Raw genomic sequence first — 21,037 nt, 5'->3', positions numbered from 1 at the left:
ATAAATCATGGAAGGCAGAAAATATCAGTGCCCATGTTATTTAAATCCAAAGGGTAAAATCTAAAGATTCTTTAGAAACATTTGAAGTCCTTTATGTTACTGCTGTTTTGTTACGTCACTCACTTCAGTGTTTTGTATGAACAAGGTCAACAGTGTCACTGAGGCAAAGCTCCTGTCGAGTACCAATCTGATTCCTGAGCTGCAGCCGCACAAGTTTCAGTCAAACCGGCACCACCTACTGGCAGGAAGAGCAACTGCAGCAGCTGTGCTCCACCTAAGTCAGTACCTACACACCAAGTATTCAACTGATCGAATCATGTGAATGGGACAGAGGAGACTGCTTCCATCATCTCTTATAGTGAGATTCAAGGTATGTGACACATGGCAGCATGTAACTGTAATGACATTTACACACAACTGCTTTTTGCACAACTTCCAAAGAGACTGATTAAACAAACCCATTCAGGCATTTTCCTTTATGAATTTATTTTGTAAACTTGAGTATATCTAACATCACAAAGACGTCAAAATCGGTAAAATTTTATTTCCCAAATTTGCCATAATACAATTGTCACTTATGGGAAAGGGGAGGCAATTATGTAAATGAATGAAAAATATTGCATTTTACAATACAAAGTGAAAACTAATATGCATTTTTAAAAAAGCAACAACAAAAAAAACATGCACAATACAAGATGCAGCATAAACATGGAATACTAAACTTAGAAAAAAATATATGGAAACAATTTGAAACTGCACAGGATGTTTGACAGCAGTTCTATAACCATTGGAATATGGAATCATAAATTAAAAATCTGCGCCTTAAAAATCAAATTCCACAAGAGGAACGGTCATGAAGTTGTCCTTCAGTAGGGTCGTTCTCTGCGCTCCGGGCGATGGTCCCTTTAACAAAGTAAAGACAAGTGGTCAATGACAGACCTGAGCAACTTGCATGACTGGTTTGAACTCGGTTTTGGTCAGACATTTTCATTCTGGCTCTCTATTCCAATTGCATCTAAAATTATAATTGTGGCCAGTCATCTTGGCATTACTAAATACTGACAATTATTGAGTAGTTTAAAAGGAACATAAATCTACCTCATTTCCATCTTGCCACCTGGTGGGCCCATTCCTCTTCCACCTCTGCCACCCATTCGGTCCATGGGTGGTCCTCCACGCCCAGCCCCACGAAAGCCTCCCCTATCCATTCCACCGCGTCCTCTGAATCCACCACGGTCGCCTCCCCAGCCTCCACGGAAACCTCCGGGGCCACCTGGGCCCCCTGCTCCTGCTGGCCCACCGCGGTCCATACCTCTGCCTCCACGCATTCCCATTCCACCTCTGCCACGGTCTCCACCAGGGGGAAATGGAGGTCCACCGCCTAACCCTTCTGGTTTGGGAGCTTTGCACTGGTTACATTCCATTCTCCAGGCAAAGTTCTGGTTACTACAACCCCTGAAGACACAAAAAAATTACATTACAAACTTATCTTTGTAACAGGGGAGGAAAAAGGTTTAAAGTGGACTTTGAACCATGAAAGGAATACATACGGGTTTGGACACTCCCAGTCGCCAGCTCTTTGCTGCATGTTGCCTCCTGTGGGTCCACCTCTGCCCATTCCACGTGGACCACCTCGTACCCCGAACCCTCCACGGTCTCCTCCGCGGCCCATCATACCTAATCAGATGAGGAAATATTATTGCTGTATTGACACTTGCTACAAACTAGTAACTGAAAGTTGTTTCCAGCAGCGAGAATATCCCCCTAAATAATCCAAAACCCGAAAAACTAAATGAAACAAAAGACAAGTACCTCCACGGCCCATCATGCCGTCTCGCATGGGCATGCCCCCTCTCATTCCACCCATCATGGGTTTCCTGCGTGCCATGGATACCTTGAGCCTTCTGCCTTGGAACTCCTTTCCTAAAATTAAGAATATGAAGATAAAAAAATAAACAACCCTTCATAAATCATATTTTTGGTGCAATCACATTTATGTATACTCTGTTTTTTAAAAAGTTTGATGTACAGTCATTCAAACATACCATCAAAGTGCTCCACTGCCGCTTTAGCACAGACCGGCTCCTCATAGGACAGAGTGGCATCTCCCTTGGGCTTTCCCGAGTCCTTGTCTGTGTATATGTTAATGGCTGGCTGGCCGAGTCTGCGGTTCATCTAACACACAATGACAATTTGGTTTTAGTTTCCACATTATTTTGCTTCCATCAACATTCAGGGTGAATGTGTGTGAATAATCTTACCCTGATCGGACCGACGTGTTTGAAGAATTCGGCCATTTCCTCCAGGTTTGCCTTCTCAGACAACCCTGTGATGTAGATGGTGCTGTTCTCAGAGTCATCCTGCTCTTCAGGGCGTCCTACATCATATACAAAACAAAACAAAACACAATGCAACCGTTTCCTAATATCACTTCAACAAATGTGTTTCAGTGTGTGAAACACTAACGTCAAGAGCAACAAGAGGTTAAGTGAGAGACAACTCACCCATTTCACGCTCGTCGCCGCTCATTGGTCCTGTAGTCCATCAATTCAGGGGAGAGAAACAAATTGAAAGAAGTCAGTGTGTGCGCATCTTCAGTCAACACCTCAGTACTACAACAGATAATCCAGACACCTTCTTATAGACTCCATCAGACGTATTGGGAAGTTGATCATGGCTCCTTATGGTACACCACAATTCCCAGTGATATATTGAATCGAAAAAGAGAACACCTCAGACCCTTTGGCAAATAATTGTGTGTCATTTGAAAAGCCTCTAAGACCAGTACGAAATCCTCAAAAAAGAAGAACAAAACTCAGGCTTGAGATTTGTCAAAAGCAGTAACGGACATGTTTGAGCGAAAATTTCTCATTAACCTGTCAAAAACTTGCTGTCAGACCATAAGCAGTGATTGAATTATACCAAGTACCCCAGAGAAAATGGTCACAGGCTTTGAAATAAAAAAAATTGCCCCAATATTTTCAGACGTGTTCATAAATTTTGAATACCACAATGTAAAAGACACATCAATACTTGAAGCATATTTGCTCAAAAAGTGTAAGGCTTTTAAAGGACTAACCAGTGTGATACTCGTTAACTTACCACCAGGCTTACTGAAGCCACCTCTGTCTCCAGCGCCGCTATGGGGGAATAAATGGAGATATGAAGGCGTTTTCCCCTTTTACAGCCACTTCCATGGCTCGAGCAAAGTGGCTTGATTGAGGGAGTAATCATAACATTCTAGCTAATCGAACAGCAGCTAAAACCCCCCCAAAATCATAAATACACAGTTTAATTGAGGGTATATGTATTACGTATGTGCCATTCCTTTACAAGCTTAGTACAATCTAAGTGACAGTATATTAGTGGATACATCTGTGCAAAAAATATATATTAATGGCTAACATTGTTTTTTACTACCTTTGAAAATGTAACAAAACCCAAACATTTGTACAGAGAAATGATTTCAGATGCATTGATATTTGTAGTCGTGCCCAGACCCAAGCAAACACCCCAATAACATTAGCTCTGACAAATGTTACACCTCATTCAGAAATGTATACAAAAAAAAAAAGAGGTAAAAATACAATGCATCTGAAATTTCACAACAATGTCAGGTGATCACATTCACCAGGTAATTAAATAAAAAATTACAATTATACAAAGTTCAAGAAAAAAACACCAAAAAATAATTTTTACTGCGTTTACCAAGGTTATGTTAAATAAAAGAAAAACAAACACTGGCAAACCAATGAATATCACCATCATGCTAATAAAAACCACCATCCTCAGTTCTTGAAAAAAGGCAGACCCCCGAATCTTTGTTTAAGCTCCCTCCTGTTGCTTAAGCGGGCGGCTCTGTACTCAGTACAGATACTTTTTAGAGAAAAGATGGTTTTAAATGGCTCTCAGTGTTACCTGTACGGTATAAATGTGACAAAGCATGTTAAAAAAGTGCTCAAAGAATGTGATCAAACATTTGTATTCCAAACCACAAAAAACAATTTTAAACATTTCAAAATGACATGTGCACCCCCCCCCCCAGAAAACAAATACACCTGTGCAAATCTAAAACTTTGCTAAAATGCTAAAGTATAAAAGCTTCTATGCTACAGCTGCATTTGTTTATTAATTCCTATTCATGCCATTTGTTTTTATGTATTCTGGTTTACAACTGCTTTAGTAAGTTAGTTAGTAACTAGTTACTTCGTTTGAGTACTGTATTGTATAAAATTTCCGGCAGTGACTAAAAACGGCCTACCTGTGTGTTCACTGTACCAAAAACCATAAGATACAAGTCATCTCTGCGCCACCAAGAAACCGTTGAACCAGAAAAGAACGTGAGGAACCGATGATTCAAGGACCCTTTCTGACCAAAATCTCAGCCAAGACTTAAAAAAAACAACCTTTCCCAGTAACAAATCTTAAAAGATGTAAACTTATGTCCCAAAGATTTATGAGGTCAAGTGCTTCTGTACACTTTGAGATGTCAAAGTTCCTTTTTCAACCATATAAAATGTTTTCATGTTTTACATAAGTCCTTACAAATATAAACCAAAGCAAATGCCCAATACATTCTGATCACCTTAATACGTCTGGACTGTTACGCAATAATTAAAATCCTGTTTATTGAGTTGAATGTAAGTCAATCTGATTTGGGGTTGGGTCAAACCTTTGTTTAAACAAACTATTAAAATACACGATATATCAATTTGACTGGCATCTCAATAAGGGCACCCGAGTGTCAAGGACCATCTCAATTGAGTTCTAATTTCATTGTCATGAGGGATACACATCTACATAAAATACAAAAAAGGTGCTATACACCTGAAAACCAGTTTGGTAGCCAGTGTGAGATTAGATTGGGTCACACTACACCCAGTGTGGAGGTCTCTTCACCAATAAAACCGCTAAGATATTGTGACAGTAAACATATTCTCTGTCAAGTCACGTATTTTCCCATGTTGTTTGGCATCACTATAACCGTTTTTACCTTTGAATTTTGTCATGGAGGTGATACACCACAAAACACTGCCAGTACATGGTTGGCAAATATAGAAACGGAATGTGTTAGAAAGACAAATGTGATTTATATCAAATTTGCTTTCGATTTCTATTGACCTGAATGTTACATTTACAGTTTCCACTTGAGAATTTTAGCTTGGCTGAATGTTGAAACTTCGACCACAAAAACACATTTAAGGGTTAGGGATTTCACAACGTCTTTTAGTACAATAGATGGTATAAATTGATGTCTTGATATCTTCTAAGACCAAGGTTGATGCAACAGGCACAAAATTCGTTGAGAAACTTAAAAACGGGCTAGTTCCTCATTATCTTTGCCTCTTTGTAGTTGATGTGCTGTAATAGTGAGGTCTATTAGCACATCCGATTCCACCATTTCCATGGTGCCATTATTCCTTGTTGTGCTTCTTCCTTGGGCCACTCAACCAAGAACAAATGCTTATTGCCTGTGACAGCCTCCCAAAAACCAGACAAAACAAGTGAAGGTGTCTGTAAGTAAAGAAAAACCTTATCACAGGGAAATAATTTGACCCAAATATTGCACTTGAGTAAAGATGCAACAAAAACGCCCTGTATGAGGTCTAACAATAAATTATTTTGAATCCAAATGCTGTATGGTTTCGTTTTTCACGACAAACTAAAATTAAAGGACTTTAGCACCACAATAATTGAAAAAAGTCTGCAGAACTTCTGCAACACCTGGTTTCATTCTCCTTTAACCATTGGTTTGTGAATAACGCAACACGGTGAAAAACTGACCTGAGGGGGTATTGTTGAATGTTTGAACCTTCCTTAGTAAAAACCCATCATAATTTTGATTTAATAGGATACACTTCCCTTGTAAACACAATTCTATCACATTTCCTGACCAACCATGGATCCTTCTCAGTAACCCAGAAACTATTTAAATTATGTTCTAGGAAATAAGCTATTCAATCTAAATGTTTATGCACAGGAATCTGATAAGATTTACAAAGAGAGACAGACCTTGATCTTACCTTCGGCCAAATGAGAGGCAGGGTTGAGAGAAACTGAACGACAACAGCTACAATTTCTGCCATCGACAGCATGTACTACATCTCTCAGTCCTTGGACATTATAGGAGAGACCCATCATTTACCAGCACTGACTGCTGACAAATCATTATTACCTTTCCATTTTTAGAAGAATGAAGTATAATACATTGAATGTTTATTATTTTGATTATTCCAACTGTTTTCATTGGGAATTGTCTCAACCCTGCCCCAAATGGCCACAGCACCTGTAGAGTTAAAATACATTTGAGGTTAGGTGCTAAGGAAATACACTTACCCCATGCCACGACCCATGCCGCGCCCACGGTGCATCATTCCACCACGATCAAAGCCTTCCCTGCCGGGGCCCCTGCTCTCCCCTGAACCTGAGTACCTTGAAGACTCAGAGCCAGAGTAACCAGAACCACTACCCTGGCCATCCTGTCTGTAATTATCTAAAAAGAAGAGCACAAAAGCATTAAAACTAAGTCAATGATTGTCTACAGTGAGATATTAATGTATGAATGCCCATTATAAAACCACAGTTCAGCCAGGTGTGAAAAGCAAGGCGTACTGTAATGGTTGGACTGGTTGTAACTCGGTGGTCCACCTTGTTGGCCATACTGATTGGCTGGAGGTTGTCCGTAGGAGCCAGCAGCCTGCGGGGGGTAAGCAGGAGGAGCCTGTGACTGCTGCTGGGTCTGCTGCTGGTACCCTGGCTGCTGGCTGTAGCTTGCCTGCTGGGCCTGGTAACCAGCCTGTTGCTGCCCATATCCTGCTGGCGCGGTGTAGCTACTTTGGCTGTAACTAGCCGGCTGGCCATTAGCATTGTAACTGGTAGAGACAAAGCAAGACAGATCATATGTTTAAGAGCTATGGCCATACTTGTGGAATGTCTGTTGTAATTTAGTTCATAAATGGGGAGTTCATACCTCTGTGGTGTAGTGGGAGCGGCCTGCTGGCCATAACCTGGGTAAGCAGACTGGGCAGTATAGCCTGGCTGAGAACCATAAGATTGGGAAGCAGCTGGAGCAGCAGCAGCTGGAGTGCTGTCATAACCACTTGCTCCATAACCCTGGGCGGACGATGAGTAGCTGTGAGTGGTAGACTGAGCAGCAGGATAGCCAGCTGTGGAAAACACAATCAGAAAAAGATTGTTAAGATTTCTGGGGTGTGACAAACCGATGAACCCAAAACCTGCTCACATCGCAGAGAATCATGATGGCGAAAGAGAATTTACTGTTCACAGGTTAGACCGGCTTGTTCAGATAAATATACAAATGCTGGTCAGTTAAGCAACCTGTTTTACATACAAAACTATGTATAGCAGCCACACAATAAAAACCCATTAGTAGCATATGACTTTGTTTTAATAACTTCTTGTATGCTTAATCAATCTATACTTGCTTAAATAAATAAAGAACTCATGAATGGGCCTGCGACCTATTTGTCATGTCCAACACAATCCATACCATGTATTTCTAAGCAGAGCCACGTCTCTCTGCTTTAATAACTGACCTGAAGCTGGTTGGCCATATGAGGATCCATACTGCTGTTGCTGCTGCTGAGGGTAGCCTCCAGCAGCAGGAGTTGTCTGGGTGTAGCTGCTGTCAGCCGCTGCAGGTTGGGCATATGATCCATAATTCTGCTGGCCATAGCTCTGCTGAAAAGATAATTAGAGTATGTTAGCTGACAGGTAGACTAAAGATCTTAAAGACAAAGACTGATACACAATACATTTCACATTTGTACACACTGTACAACTTGAACATTGTAGATGGTTGTGTAAACTTATTTTATCCACCCCCTTAAATATGAGCACAGCGTCAATTTATATATACATACATACATATACTTTTAAATTATTTTGTGTTTTAAACAAATATCACAATATTAACAAATTCACTTGACACATAAAATCCAGCTACAGTCAAACAACTACTTAGGCATGTAGAATCTCACCTGTGCAGACTGTCCATAAGTCTGTGAGGGCTGCGCAGCATAAGACGCATACCTGTAAAAACACAAACCACAGAGTTAACTCACCTGCAGTAGTGGTGGAGGAAGTACTTAGGAGTAAAAATACCACTACAACTCAAAGTGATGTACACAAAAACTCAGTGTCTGAGCTACTTTTAACTACTTTATATATAGTTAGCTAGTGGTTCCTTATCATATGGGATATAGGTCACTGTGAAAGGTCAACACACCGACTCAATGGTAGAATTTAGAGCAGTGCGATAAGGCTAAAAGCTTTATCGAGATTAAACTTTACATATCAGTCAATGTTAATTATTATCACAATCAATGTCATCCAGTTTTTTTCTGTTAAACATTTTTACAAATCTGAGGATGATCACATGTGTTATAGATCCTCACTGCCCATGTACAATAAACCTTTATTACTATTGATAAACTTGCCCAGCTCTAGCTTAGATTCATAAATCTGTTTTCAGTTTGACCTTCTGGTGAAATATTGGGATTAGTCACTAGAGGCCACCACCCAAAAATGTTAGGAACGAATATTGAAATCTTAACCTATGGAGCTCTTTTCCTAGTAAAATCTTACTCTGATAAGTAACTAGTATATAAAATGTATATTATGTAGTGGAGTGAAAAGGACAACATGCATCTTAATTGTACTTAAATCCGTGTAACGTGTAGTGAGTGAACGTGGTGATCTTACCCCTGCTGGGCGCTGGTCTGGTTGTACGAGCTGTAATCTGGAACAACAGAGGACATGTTTGTTAGCTCACCACATTCAAACAAAGCGCTCTGAGCGCGCCACACACACACACATACCGGTAGTGAGGTCGCCATTCAACCACAGCACCGCGACGCTCACCAAAACAACACGACGCTTCGAAACCGACTATAATGTGCGGTTAACAGATACATTTGCTCAAATCTGAAAATAGTCCGCGTCTGTTTGCAGAAATAAACCGACAGAAAATAACCGCGACGACGCGAGGAGCTAGCACGACTAGGCCCCTGTGCCTGGCGCTAGCTAAGCCTCGCGATGTCCCATTTTACATCATCAAAAACCCGGATTACACACATTATGTCTTTAAATTAACCAAATCATTTCTTTAAAAATACATCGAAGCACATGATTTCTTTAAACTCCGTGTAAAATTGCGCAATTGTTCCCTCACCTGGAGCCGACGCCATTTCAGTGTATCTGCGCAGGACGACTGGACAGAGCTGAGTGCCGGGAGGAGAGCTTCTCTTCACGAGCACCGCGAGATATCGCGAGAGTTGGGAAGCGATGTGGCGTCACAGGGGCAGGGAGCCGGAAGTGTTTCCAGTGGTGATGGAACTTCAACCATTACACAACTTCAGCCATTCGTAATAATTGTTTTAAAAATTATTGTTATTATTTTCATTATCATTATTATTTTATTTTATTTCATTTGTGCATAATGTGCCTTGTTATTGGGTTTATTTGTCATGATTTCAACGCCTTGATATTTGTACGATTCAGGTTTTCAAAAAAAAACAACCCGCCAGGTTCGTCACTTTTTTGGGTCCCCTTAAAACATAAGAAATTAAATCAAAATAATTTGCATATTTATCGAATACAAAGAACCCCCAAATCCTCATGACGTATACCCAACTTTGAGTTTGATTTTATCGTATTTTTAAATCCTTGGTACAGAGTTTTAATTATTTTTTTTCTACCAGCACAAACTTTGAAGTGAAATTATTAAGTGGTAGTTATGCCATTATATGGTATATTACAATGTTAATTATTGGTAATTATTATAATTTTCCGATTATAATAAAAATAACTCCTAGGCAAACTTGAAGGTAAAGGGTGATCAGTGTAGATTCAGGGTGATGAAATTAATTTCTTGTATCTATTAAATTATAAACATGACATCCTGTCTCCTTGCTCTCATTCTGCAGGTATCAGAGTTGTACGGCCACTCTACTATTATTATTGTTGTTGTTGTTGTTAACGAACAGATTTAACAACAAATGGTTACAGCACAAATAACAAAGTGTTGACCTACCTGCAGTGTGTCCAGTAGGTGGCAGTAATGCGCCTTTACGCTAAATTGCCAGCTGCTACACAAAGAAGAAACGTAACATAGTCAGGAAGTGAATGTGTGTAAACATTTCCACACTGGGAGGTTTCTTATTTAAAACATTTATTGCCTAGTTTCAAGGATTTTATCATCGCAGAACACAGTTGTTGAACTCGGAGACTCTTCTTAGGGGTTCAGTACCGTTGGCAGAGAAGATGTGACGAGACATAGACTTTTCATCCAGTTGTAGTTTAATGAATGTTACTGAAGAATACAGCTCTTCACCTATAGCTAGCCTTTCCATTTCTGTATGAGCAGCTACAGATGTTTGTTCAGCCCAGTTGTACCGAGGACCAGTGAGAGGACAAACCCCAGCTGATCTTTAAACCATGTGGTCAGTGTGGTTCTGGTTTGGATCAGATCGTCCTGGTTTCTGTGTGGGAACCTGCTCATGGATAATCCTCATGCTGCTGCTGTATGCTGGGGGCATCCAGGGGAGTCTCAGCCCAGGTCCCAACGGAGACTTCCCGAGGCTCAGAGGTAAATGTCCTGGCTGGTTTTTAATCATAATGCAGACCTGATGCTTCAGTGTTGATGAAATCACGACACATTCTCTCTTTCTCCTCAGATGTTTTCCTGTACGCCCTGAGTCATGATGAGCTGCCCTCTCTGCTGGTCAGTGTTGCTCTCCTGCTGCTGTGTGGACCCAGTCAGGAGCGTCGATGGGGAACAGTCACCTTCCTCGCCCTCTCCATCCTGACCATGACCATATTACCTCTTCTCTACACCCTGGTCCTCTTCGTCGGTGGCGGAGAAGCGAGTAGGATCTGTGGTTACTCCGCCGTCCAGTTGACCCTGTTCACAGCTCAGTGTCGTCAGGTGAAGCAGAGGAGGGTGCTGAGGTTTTTTCCAGTCTGGTTTCTTCCCTGGATCATTCTGCTGGCTGGGTTACTGCTGCTGCCGTCAACACCTGCCCTGCTCCACTTCTGTGCAATATGCATCGGACATAACTGTATCCTTTCCTTTTCAGACAAAGTTAACCTCACTAAACCAGATATAATAGCCTTTTCTTTCCCTTGATGGATGCCGAAACAATTAACGATTTACAACTTTATCATTGTTATTGGGAAACAGAAATAAATGTTTAGGGGACTGGTGTTTGAGTGTGTGCAATTTGGTGCAGATCCAAATAAAAGTCTGGATCTAGTGAATTTCAATGTAGTTTCATAAGGGGACTGTTGGGCCTTGGCAGAGGTATAGACTCTACTGAATGACAGTCTAGTTGATATGTTGTAATTGATTAAATAACCCATATATAGGTGTCATTTGTTATTAAGGGTTTGAGCCAACGTGTGCACTTATTCACCAAATCTATGATTACTTAATACACCTCTCAGATCGTCAGCCCTTCATTGGGACGTTACAGGAGCTGGAGGAGGCCCTGGTCTTGGACTTCATTCCTGATTGGGCCTATGTTTCCACATCAGCGAGGTTCAGATTACCCACCTACACTTCCTCACCGAGGTGCGATTCATCTCATCCATAGCAAAGTCTCACTGAACATCAGCAGTTGCAGATTTTTAAGATTTCATCATCCTCTGTTATCACGGATCTAGATCCCCGTCTCGGATCCCACCTGTAGATCAGGCTGCTGCTGCTTCTCCCCCCAGGAGGGACCCCGCCGCTCTGAACCACCACCCCTGGAGCCAGCCGTTGCCTCCCTGGATAATAGAGGAGTCTGCGGCACTGTCTGAAGCAGAGGTTGTGGAGGAGCAGATGCTGAGAGCAGGGATACTGGCCTCCTTACAGGATGCTCCTGATGACCCTGATGCTAAAGTGGAAGTTCCTAAATCATCCGTCTCCTCGTTGCGGTGAGTAAGAATTTAATATCCTCATGTATATCATGTTAAATGTTCTGTGAATTGGCAGGTTTATCTGTTTTTACACTTTAAACCGCTCACATAACATTGGAAATACATTTTTAATTTGTGGATTAATCCTCATTCACTAAAACACCAGTGTTTCCTCTCAGACTCCAGCAGCTGGAGAAGATGGGCTTCCCCACAGAGAAAGCTGTTGTTGCATTAGCAGCTTCAAAACAGCTAGATGGCGCCATCTCTTTGCTTATTGATGACAGAGTCGGGGAACAAGCCGTGATGGTTTCCAAGGGGAAGAGTCCTCTGCCTCCACAGAGCACCTAGACGACCTCACACTCCCGGACTGAGTCTGTGACACTATTTGCACATATGCAGTGAACTTTACATAATAATGCTTGGGTTTTGCTGAGCTTCAACATTGTTTAATTTTCCCTGTGGGCCTCTTGTTGAACTGTTTTAATGATCGGATCTCCAGTGGATCTGTTTTAGTGGAGTTGTTCTTCCTCCACAACTGTGAGTTTAATTTAGTGTGAATGCAAATGTGATGATTGGACAGAACTTCTGTATTTACACATAAAATGCACATTGGAGAGAGTGGATGTAATTTATCAACATTGTGATGGTGTGTGAAAAAAACATTGTTGAAACACAAATGAAGATGTGACCCAATTAAAAAAAAAACAACAATGAACATTATTTTATTACACCGATCATCTAGACAGGATTATCTTAACACAATAACACATTTGCATGAAAATAAAGTTCAAAAATATGAAATGGTTACACAACAGTATACAAAATAAACTACAAATGATCATTATTTAAATAGTTTCACAATAAGTTTGATATAAGATGAAAAAACAATTATCAAGTCTTTTCATCAGGACAGTTTAAGCAGTTTACCAACACAGTAGTGGTAAAAACAGGTTCAAGTTCCAGTAACAGATTTGCTATTTTCTTGTGTGTGTTAAAAGATGGTGAAATGGACAGTCAGAATGCAACATCATGATCGTTTCAATTGATATGCAGCCAAATTCAAATGCTAACATTTGTGCATTTGCAAAGATTAAATGCAAATATATTATTGTTTATTGATCCACTTCATCAGTGTGGACTTCAAGGGGGAAAAACACTCACACCAGAAAACCACAAATCACTGTCAGCAACATGTATCTCAGTTAGAGTAGAGATGACTTCATTTTTTAGTGCACTACATAACATTGAGTTAAACAATATGATAGAAGTATAACAAAAACTAATACTAGAAGAAGAGGTTTGTTTATGTAATTGTGTCCTGCAAACTGCACATGCTCAATACACTTAAATAATGGAATCTCGTCAGGTTGCAGTTACATAGAGAAAGCATTAGAAACTCAAATCCAGTCTCTTTGCTCACATCTGATTCCTCCTTCAAATTATTACTCTAAATGACCCTTATTGTCCAGAACTGTGTACTCGAGGAGCACATCAGATTTTCCTTTTCAAACATGATCTGAGGCTTCAGTTCTGTAGCCAAAGAAAATGAGACACCGAGAGGGGGCTGCTGGGTGTATTTTGTATAGATAAAGAGTGTAGTTATGGCAACAGGTGGGTGGGTGGGGGGTCAAGCTAGTTCTCCAGTTCCCGATAGAGGAGGAGTATTGTGGAGTATCAGTGGAGTTTCCCTGAGGTGTCCCCCCCCCATCCTAAATCTGACGGTATCAGATACGGTCTAAATCTGTTGAGTGCCGATGAGACCTATAGGAGGGGGAATTCAACCCAGCCCGTGATCCTCAGGGTGAGCGGGGGGGTGGGGGCTACTTCCCTCGAACCTTGGTGTCGGAGGACAGAGGAGAAGCGAGTCGATATGGAAGCGCACCTGCTCGTTTATCTCTGTAGAAACTAGGGGAGGCTGTGCCAAACGGTCCATCCCCAGACCCTAGATCAGGCTCTGTTGAAGAAAGACAGCAGTTGGAACGGGGCCTCCCTGTCTATCAGTGTGTGTGTGTGTGTGTGTGTGAACATGTGCACTGTGTCGTCCTGAGTCAAGTCTGCTCTAAAGTATCTACAGTGCGTCATGAGTGGGTGCTTTGAGATGCCAAGATGATTGATATTTCTTTCTTGATAAATGACAATTAATTGATCATCAAAATTCTGAATTATTTTCTACAGTTTGATTTCATTGACTAATCACTACAGCAGTACTGCTTCGACTAACATACTTTACATCTATTGGTACATGTAAACCTACAAAACATGATTACGCAAGATTTATCTTGATCTTAACATTAAAGCCTGTAAAACTTGGTTTAAAATCTTAAAAACATTCACGACGATATAACAAAGTTAAAAACAGTCTTAGGTTTAATTAATTTAAGGAGTTGAGTTTATTTAGTGTTGATCCTCTTCAGCAGGTCTGTTTGTGTTTTGTTTGATCACATTGAATGGATGGTGTTGGTCATGTAAGCAACCAAACAACACTGAAAAACGAAAATGATTTGTCAACTTGAAAAACTGTTAGTAACACACAAAATAATTAATTAATTTGATCAACCTAAAATTAACAAGTTATATTAACACAGTTAGTAAATAAACCTTTGTTGTTTTTTAAGGCGGTTCTTTTCAGTGAAGTCAACTATCATCTGATTTTAGCTCAAAATCTTGCCATGGCCTAATTTACTGCTTGGAAGCAAGTTTGTGATATCATCTTTTCCCAGCGGAGCCTCCTCCACTGTAAACTAGTGAGAAGAGCAAAGAAAAATGCAAAAATACAGAAATAGCTCATGTGAAATCACCAAAGATGTTCCGACTTTGGCAGGAAGCCTGTTCATGTTCGGGACCTTTGGAGTCATATCTGTGCTGCCATGACATTGAAGGATCATCACAACCAAAACAATTCAGACATAAAACATATTTCTAAAAATTCATCTATTTTTCAGCAACCAGATCAGCATTCAACAATCAGAAATGTTGCGCTTCTAACGCTCGATCAACATTCTTTAAATCTTGTCAAAAATAAAGTCAGTGAGGGCCGGCAGAGCTGTGGGTGGGGATGTGTCAGCGTTACCTGGCCAGATGATAGCCTCCAGCAGTGTCACCCTGCGAGCCAGAAGCTCAAGGTCTGCCTGCAAGTCGTGGAACATCTGCAAGCTAACGTCCTATCAGAGAGCAGTGACAGGGGGGACTGTGTGAGGGGGTGGAAACACCAGCCCGAGTCCTGGGGCTGCTCGTGACTGTTGCCACTCCCTGTCCCAGTGCAGTGAGGTGCGGTGGGAGTTTGAGCACCACCACCCCACAGCCCCCTCACATTTGACCCCTGCTTAAAGCTGACCCCGCCTCAGGCCTCCTACTCACCATGAATACCGATCATAGTCTCGAGGATTAAAACCCTCTCGGCTAAGATCTTCAGCGCCTCTCTGATCTGATGTATTCCGTCCCCCTGTGAAGATAGATACAGCCGTCAAGGTAAAGAGCACAAGCCGAAGAACTGCTCGCCAAGATGCAAGGCATTTGTCTCAATACAGTTCAGCAGTTAGAAGGTTAAAACAGTCCACACATCTGCCCAGCTCTTCAGACACAATCTGCTCCCTGGATTTCTCTGTATCTCCCTCATTCTCTGGCCATGCTGCTGTATGAAGTCACTCTCTGTCATGCTGGGCTGGGCAGCGTCAGCATGCACATTACACACCAGCCTCACTTTGGTGACATAACACAGGTGTATTACACTCTCCCAGGATTTAGACTCCATCATGCCATCTACATTCCTTTATGTCTGGTATTGCAGTTAAGCCAGGCAAGTATTTTTCAGTTCATTCTTAAGGCTGTGGTCACAAATGCTAACCAGTCTTTATCTGACAGAAGGAGCAGCATAGATTCACATTGAATTCTGTTTGATGTTAAAGGATAAGGCATTGGCTTCAGGAGTCACACCTTCAAAAGCAACACAAGTAGTAGAACAAGAGAAGTAAAGCAGACGACGGAATTGGAAAATATTAACTTTACAAAACAAAGCATGCAGAGAAAAAGCTATTGGTGCCCAGGTGAGTGATTCCACTAGGAAATGCTCTGATTAGTAAGACAAGGACATAAAGAGAAAAGGCAAAGTTTCACTGACTCACAGCTACATTTTTATTTTAATGCTGCAGGGATGACAATGGCCTAAAATTACATCAAGAATTATTTTTTGACATCAGCAGATGTTGATAATTGTCAGATTAAGTTTAAAGGCAGATTTTTGCTCCTGAGCGAAGGTTGTGGTTTTAAACTCTTCATTATGAGCCAAGGATGACACACACTATAAATCTGAGGTAGATCACTGCTTTACACCTCTTCACTGTGCTTGCACAATGCATATTGAACTTTTGTTCTATTGCTGTTGATGAAAATTACATTGATATTGTTTTATTACCCAGCCCTTTGACAAAGTCAGGGCAGGTATGGTTTGCCTGTATTAGGCCTTGTAGCTCTGTATAAAAGGTATGAACATGGTTTTGGATACCTGCCAGATTAATGACATTCCAGATTAATGACATTCTCATAGGGAGTTAGGAGAAACTTTTCCTTTTTTCCTTTTTAACAGAACAATGTTATTATACGAATTACATTCACATTGTAGTTGACTTTCACATCCAGAGAATAAATGAAATGGTGCAGCACAGAAAGATAAAGTCATGCAAGGTTGCATTGTGGGATTAAAGAGGATAGCTGTATCCACTCACATCAGAGCACAACACCTCTAAGCCCAAACTGGACCCACCACTGACACATATGGAGTGATTTGGCATATACAATTGTGGATCATAGAAACTTTGTGAATCTTAAAAGTCAATCAAACTGATTAGATGTAAGACAGAATAGCTGAGGTTAATTTAGACGTTTAGGGTTATAGTTTATTTTTCATTTGACTATATTCCACATTCTTTCACTCCATCAGAGTTGGTGCATGGTGTTGTTGCACGATTGTTTTTTTGTATTTTTGTATATTTCTATGTATATGCCAAGGTCAGATGCTGAAAAGGTGACTGTGAAAGGTAGCCATGGGGACAGCAGCTTGCAGAGGGAGTCAGACAGCTTTAGGGTCAAGAGGACAGTGTCGTGACAGGGGACAGCAGTCCAGAGCACACCCCAAGGACCAACAAAAACAAGAACACATTAACAGCACAACATTTCACACGTAAAACCACACGGATCAACACAAATCACATATAATCAAACAAAAATCACCAGTGAATAACAGACACTATACGACTATCAACAGGTCGGAAAGTATGGACTGGAGAGAAACTATCCTGCGATGAATGTCATGGTTAGATTCATTAATAGATTCATTGCATCGCAGAGTGAACACATGATTACATGAATAAAAATATCTTACATTTAGATTGCTCTTGTTAAATGCGAAAGAGATAAAAGGAAAGTAAGGGTTAGAAAGACACAGAGAAAATATTAAAAACACAGCAGAGGAATCTTAAAACCTTTTGTTTAACTAAGGGGTAGTTACCCAGTCACCATCATGTGAACTATCACCAACTACTTTCTTACCGGCAAGCCCTTCTCTCCTGGCTCTCCTTTAGGACCTGGTGTTCCCTGTGAAGAGATTTTAACATAATTTTTAAAAAAAAGTTTCAAGTTTACTGTGACTTCAAACCATTAATAATTGCAGTGCAGCAGTTTACACCAACAGAACGAGCTCTGATTCTGTGGTGTCTCTGTGTGGCGCTGCTGGGTAGTGTAGTTTACAGAAGTATAACCAGCTGTGACATGTGTTGATGTTTCACCCGTTTACTCAGGCAATAATCTTAACAGGGTGGAGGTATCTTACCGACTCGCCTCTGAAGCCCCTCTCTCCTGGGTAACCTAAAGGACCCTGAAAAACCAGAGGCATGTCTCAGAGATTTGTTTAAGGATGTGGAGTGAAATGCAGAAAACCTACTACATGTTATCAAGCTCTGAGTGCACTCACTCTCTCCCCACGCTCTCCTTTTGGCCCCACGGGGCCCTGTGTTCCAGCAGCTCCAGATTTACCCTGCATCGAGTCAGGTTAGAAATTCAAAATGACAAGGACAGATTTGTAATAATTCTGGCAGTGTTAGAGTCAGTATGTGACTTCAGTGCACAACTGTAATGTGAGGGAGCTTACATTCTGTCCTGATGGACCAGGAGGTCCTACTGGGCCTTTGGGACCTGAGGGACCTGCAGAATAGACAGAAATATACGTAGTAGCACAAAGTACCTTTACCCACTGAGAGGAGGTGCTGCTACTTTTAACAGTTTTTTTTTTTGCCAGGTTACAGGTTACAACTTTATGGCTTTCAACTTTGAGCTTTGATTTGTGTTTGGTGCCCTGGTTTAAAATCAAACTGAACCTAAAACCCTCTGACAGAGTAAAATGAGACTTTAAGTCCAAATAGCGCTTAAAACATTGAACGAAAAGTGATGCAAAACAGTATTCACGAGATAAAACTGGACTATCAACACTGACTCACGTCCTGTGTGCAGTTATAGGTAAACACAATAAAGAGTCAGATAAATAAACACTCACCGACAGGACCGGGGGGGCCCTGAGGTCCTGGAACGGGCGACCCTTGTGAGTCATGAAACGTGTTGGTGTAGAAGAGGTCTTTTCTGCGAGCTGGGGGGGAAACAAAATGTGTTATTTTTATGGGATGTAGAAGCAACAGTTAAGGAAAGTATTTGCAAACAGGATCTAAACTGACGACTGTAATTTTGTGGTAATAAAATTGGATCTAGAATAGTAATCAGTCTTTACACAGCATGGGGCTGCTTCATTGACAGGAAATGTAGATTCACTATCCATAAAAATGTTCAATTACTGCACGAGGTATTGTTATGTTATGTTATTGTCCTTCAGGGAATCACTGGGACTTAAACCTCCGTGTGCCACAACAATCAAATGGGTCCATTTTGGTTAGGTCCATGTTGCCGTTTGGAGAGACACATTTCTCCAGCAGGAAGGCTTGATTTGTATGTGGCCTGAGAGAACGTGGTGTCTGAGACGTGAACCTTTTGTGGCAAAATGCATTGTTCTCTATGAACTACTGTTTCACTTTCGTGTTTGTTGCTGTGTGCTCACTGCTGCCTGAAGCAACTGGTGAACTTGCCTTGTTGACGTAAAAGATCCTCTCAGGTTCCTAATTCACAAATTAGATTTACCACTAGAGTGCAGTGTTTTCCATCAAATACTCAAATTCATCCCACAAGTTCAACAGAGGAGGAAACTCTAATACTACTTTTTACTAAAGAGTAAAATCTAAATCACTATTACAAGTAGATCAAACTTTTCCCCCAAAAAGTTGTGAATCATTGCATTAAAACACTTGCATTACATATCCACCATGTAACAATACTGACCAGGCATACCTGACTACCTGACTAGAGAGAAAACACAAGAGGAAGAGGGTGGTGAGCGTGCGAGCCGTAGAGGAAGTGTGCGGTCATTGGGTCATTTTATACTGACAGGATACGCAGATCCAATCACAGCGTAACGCTTCAGGAGACACAGGGAGGAGGAGCCAGTAACATCCTCCAGCTGCCAGATCGCAGCACACCGCCAACAGATCAGGACCAGAGGTGACATCCAAACCTCTGTGTCTGTGTCTATTTCTACACGCTCTCTTCATTTCCTGGCCACGTGCGTGACATGAAAACGTGTGGAGGCACTAAAATCATACTTTTTACACAACTGCACAGTCTCTTCACAGCTTCAAGTCCTGGCTGCTGCTGCTGCTGCTGGTTACGAGGAGCCTCTCCTGATCTGCAGAGGAGAATTCCATCCCCCTGATGCAGATGTAAAAGCCAAATAATCCTGTGTTTTCCAAAGGAAGCTCGGCACAGGACCCCCCCAACCCCCCACCCCAGCCTCTGGTGCTCCCTGGTGTTACTTTGATGTGAAAGAAATGGCCCACTATCGCCATGTCTACGCACCCACAGCACCTCTCCACACAGGAACCCGGGGCTTACAAACCTGCGCACCACATACTTTGTTTCACCACTGAATCCACCTATAAAACCCCAGCGATGTGTTGACCTTGTACGAGCCGGTGCAGGCCCCCATCTGTCTCTCACCCCCCCAAGCTGTCTGAGCGGCCTACATCTGGAAGTTGTTGAGTGACATCAGTGGTGGACAGGTTCTCATCCCAGCATGTGAAGTCTGTGTCAATCTCTAAACGTCTCTGCCTCCCTTTAATGCTCTTCGACTCTGTTCTAGTTGGCCGATAAACAATACGGAGCAAGTAGCAGTTAAAGGATTACCGTCATCCTGTCTGTTTCTCGTTTATCTTGTTTACCATTAGTCCTAAACCCTGTGAGAGCTCTCACGCAGCACGAGAGACCAAAATGCTGAGGCTGCAGGCATATAAATATCAGTGGTGTCAAGCTAGAAGTCAGTAAAAAACCTACGTCACGCTGCCTCAGAACAAAGGCTTTGATTGAATTTGTGTACAAGTACTCATGCTGGGTTCATGGAAAGCTGTTTTTGTTTGAACATGAGATCACATTGTCTGGTTTTAGCCATGAGGGAAACTTTTCCGTACATGCATGAGGTGGTGAAGTGATTGTCTGACATGGGTGTACTCTCCATCCGAGATTGTGACCTTTGGGACACGTCCAGGTCCATAAAACTAATTGTCAGAATTCACAAGCTGTACAAAAGCGGCCTTCCAGGAAAAAAAACTAAACATACAGCCAAATATAAAGATCAAAAGCTGCTTACAGTTCTTGAGGAATACTACTGTTTATATGAAAACACGTAAATATTCACAGTGTTGGATGGGGGTGAGGACAACAAGATCTGCAGATGTGGATTTAGAGAGAAGTGAGTTTACAAGACCTCTAAGTGTGAATGTAAGTGTGGATGGTTGTTTGTCTCTGTTTGGCCCTGCAATACGCTGACAACCTGTCCAGGTTGCACCTCGCCACTCGCACAATGTGGTTTGGATAAATGGACAGATGGATGGATGGAAAGCTCAAAACACCTGGATCTCTGACTACACTGGTTGCATTATAGGGTGTATGGACTACTTTCAAGACCAATGCAAAGAGTGCTTTTAACTATTTGGTGTGGAGTGTGTGTCTGTATAAAGTCTGTTGGTTG

The 21,037-nt window shown here is 41.6% G+C and overlaps 3 protein-coding genes across 9 annotated transcripts in view; 1 reads left to right on the top strand and 2 right to left on the bottom strand.

Annotated features, from left to right (window-relative positions):
* Positions 1 to 469: 469 nt before the first annotated feature.
* On the bottom strand, positions 470 to 9,291 carry ewsr1b (EWS RNA-binding protein 1b). 5 transcript variants are annotated; one of them, XM_035165935.2, is made up of 15 exons: positions 9,194 to 9,291; positions 8,725 to 8,761; positions 8,001 to 8,052; positions 7,557 to 7,701; positions 6,971 to 7,166; positions 6,613 to 6,872; positions 6,337 to 6,493; positions 3,103 to 3,140; positions 2,505 to 2,534; positions 2,262 to 2,377; positions 2,046 to 2,175; positions 1,813 to 1,923; positions 1,551 to 1,677; positions 1,099 to 1,455; positions 470 to 903 (listed from the first exon to the last, which is right to left on the bottom strand). In XM_035165935.2, exons 1-15 carry the CDS (start codon positions 9,207 to 9,209, stop codon positions 867 to 869), a joined length of 1,809 nt encoding a protein of 602 aa, XP_035021826.1. In that variant the 5' UTR covers positions 9,210 to 9,291; the 3' UTR covers positions 470 to 866. The 5 variants fall into 5 exon arrangements, with proteins under 5 accessions (XP_035021826.1, XP_035021828.1, XP_035021823.1 ...); XM_035165937.2 differs by having other exon boundaries at positions 7,557 to 7,698; XM_035165932.2 differs by lacking the exon at positions 9,194 to 9,291 and having other exon boundaries at positions 8,725 to 8,795.
* Positions 9,292 to 10,097: 806 nt separating this feature from the next.
* rhbdd3 (rhomboid domain containing 3) lies at positions 10,098 to 12,637 on the top strand. The gene is made up of 5 exons (XM_035166743.2): positions 10,098 to 10,609; positions 10,698 to 11,081; positions 11,467 to 11,593; positions 11,686 to 11,940; positions 12,102 to 12,637. The coding sequence occupies exons 1-5, from the start codon at positions 10,459 to 10,461 to the stop codon at positions 12,268 to 12,270; spliced, it is 1,086 nt and encodes a 361-aa protein (XP_035022634.2). The 5' UTR covers positions 10,098 to 10,458; the 3' UTR covers positions 12,271 to 12,637.
* Positions 12,629 to 21,037, bottom strand: part of emid1 (EMI domain containing 1) — a 51,464-nt gene continuing 43,055 nt past the window's right edge. Inside the window, exons 10-17 of one of the 3 annotated variants that reach the window (XM_035166739.1) lie at positions 18,467 to 18,556; positions 18,065 to 18,117; positions 17,888 to 17,950; positions 17,747 to 17,791; positions 17,467 to 17,511; positions 17,300 to 17,311; positions 15,280 to 15,364; positions 12,629 to 13,876 (exon numbers count right to left, since the gene is read on the bottom strand). In XM_035166739.1, the coding sequence (XP_035022630.1) occupies positions 13,743 to 13,876; positions 15,280 to 15,364; positions 17,300 to 17,311; positions 17,467 to 17,511; positions 17,747 to 17,791; positions 17,888 to 17,950; positions 18,065 to 18,117; positions 18,467 to 18,556 (527 nt within the window). In that variant the 3' untranslated portion in view covers positions 12,629 to 13,742. Of the gene's footprint in view, positions 13,877 to 14,992; positions 15,084 to 15,279; positions 15,365 to 17,299; positions 17,312 to 17,466; positions 17,512 to 17,746; positions 17,792 to 17,887; positions 17,951 to 18,064; positions 18,118 to 18,466; positions 18,557 to 21,037 lie in introns of all 3 variants that reach the window. The other 2 variants (XM_035166740.1, XM_035166742.1) reach the window with 2 other exon arrangements.

This window comes from Hippoglossus stenolepis, chromosome 9 (genome assembly GCF_022539355.2).
Source record: "Hippoglossus stenolepis isolate QCI-W04-F060 chromosome 9, HSTE1.2, whole genome shotgun sequence".
In the NCBI taxonomy this organism is placed as follows: Eukaryota; Metazoa; Chordata; class Actinopteri; order Pleuronectiformes; family Pleuronectidae; genus Hippoglossus; species Hippoglossus stenolepis.
Note: the sequence above shows the minus strand (reverse complement) of the source record. Positions and strands in the feature narration are given on the sequence as shown.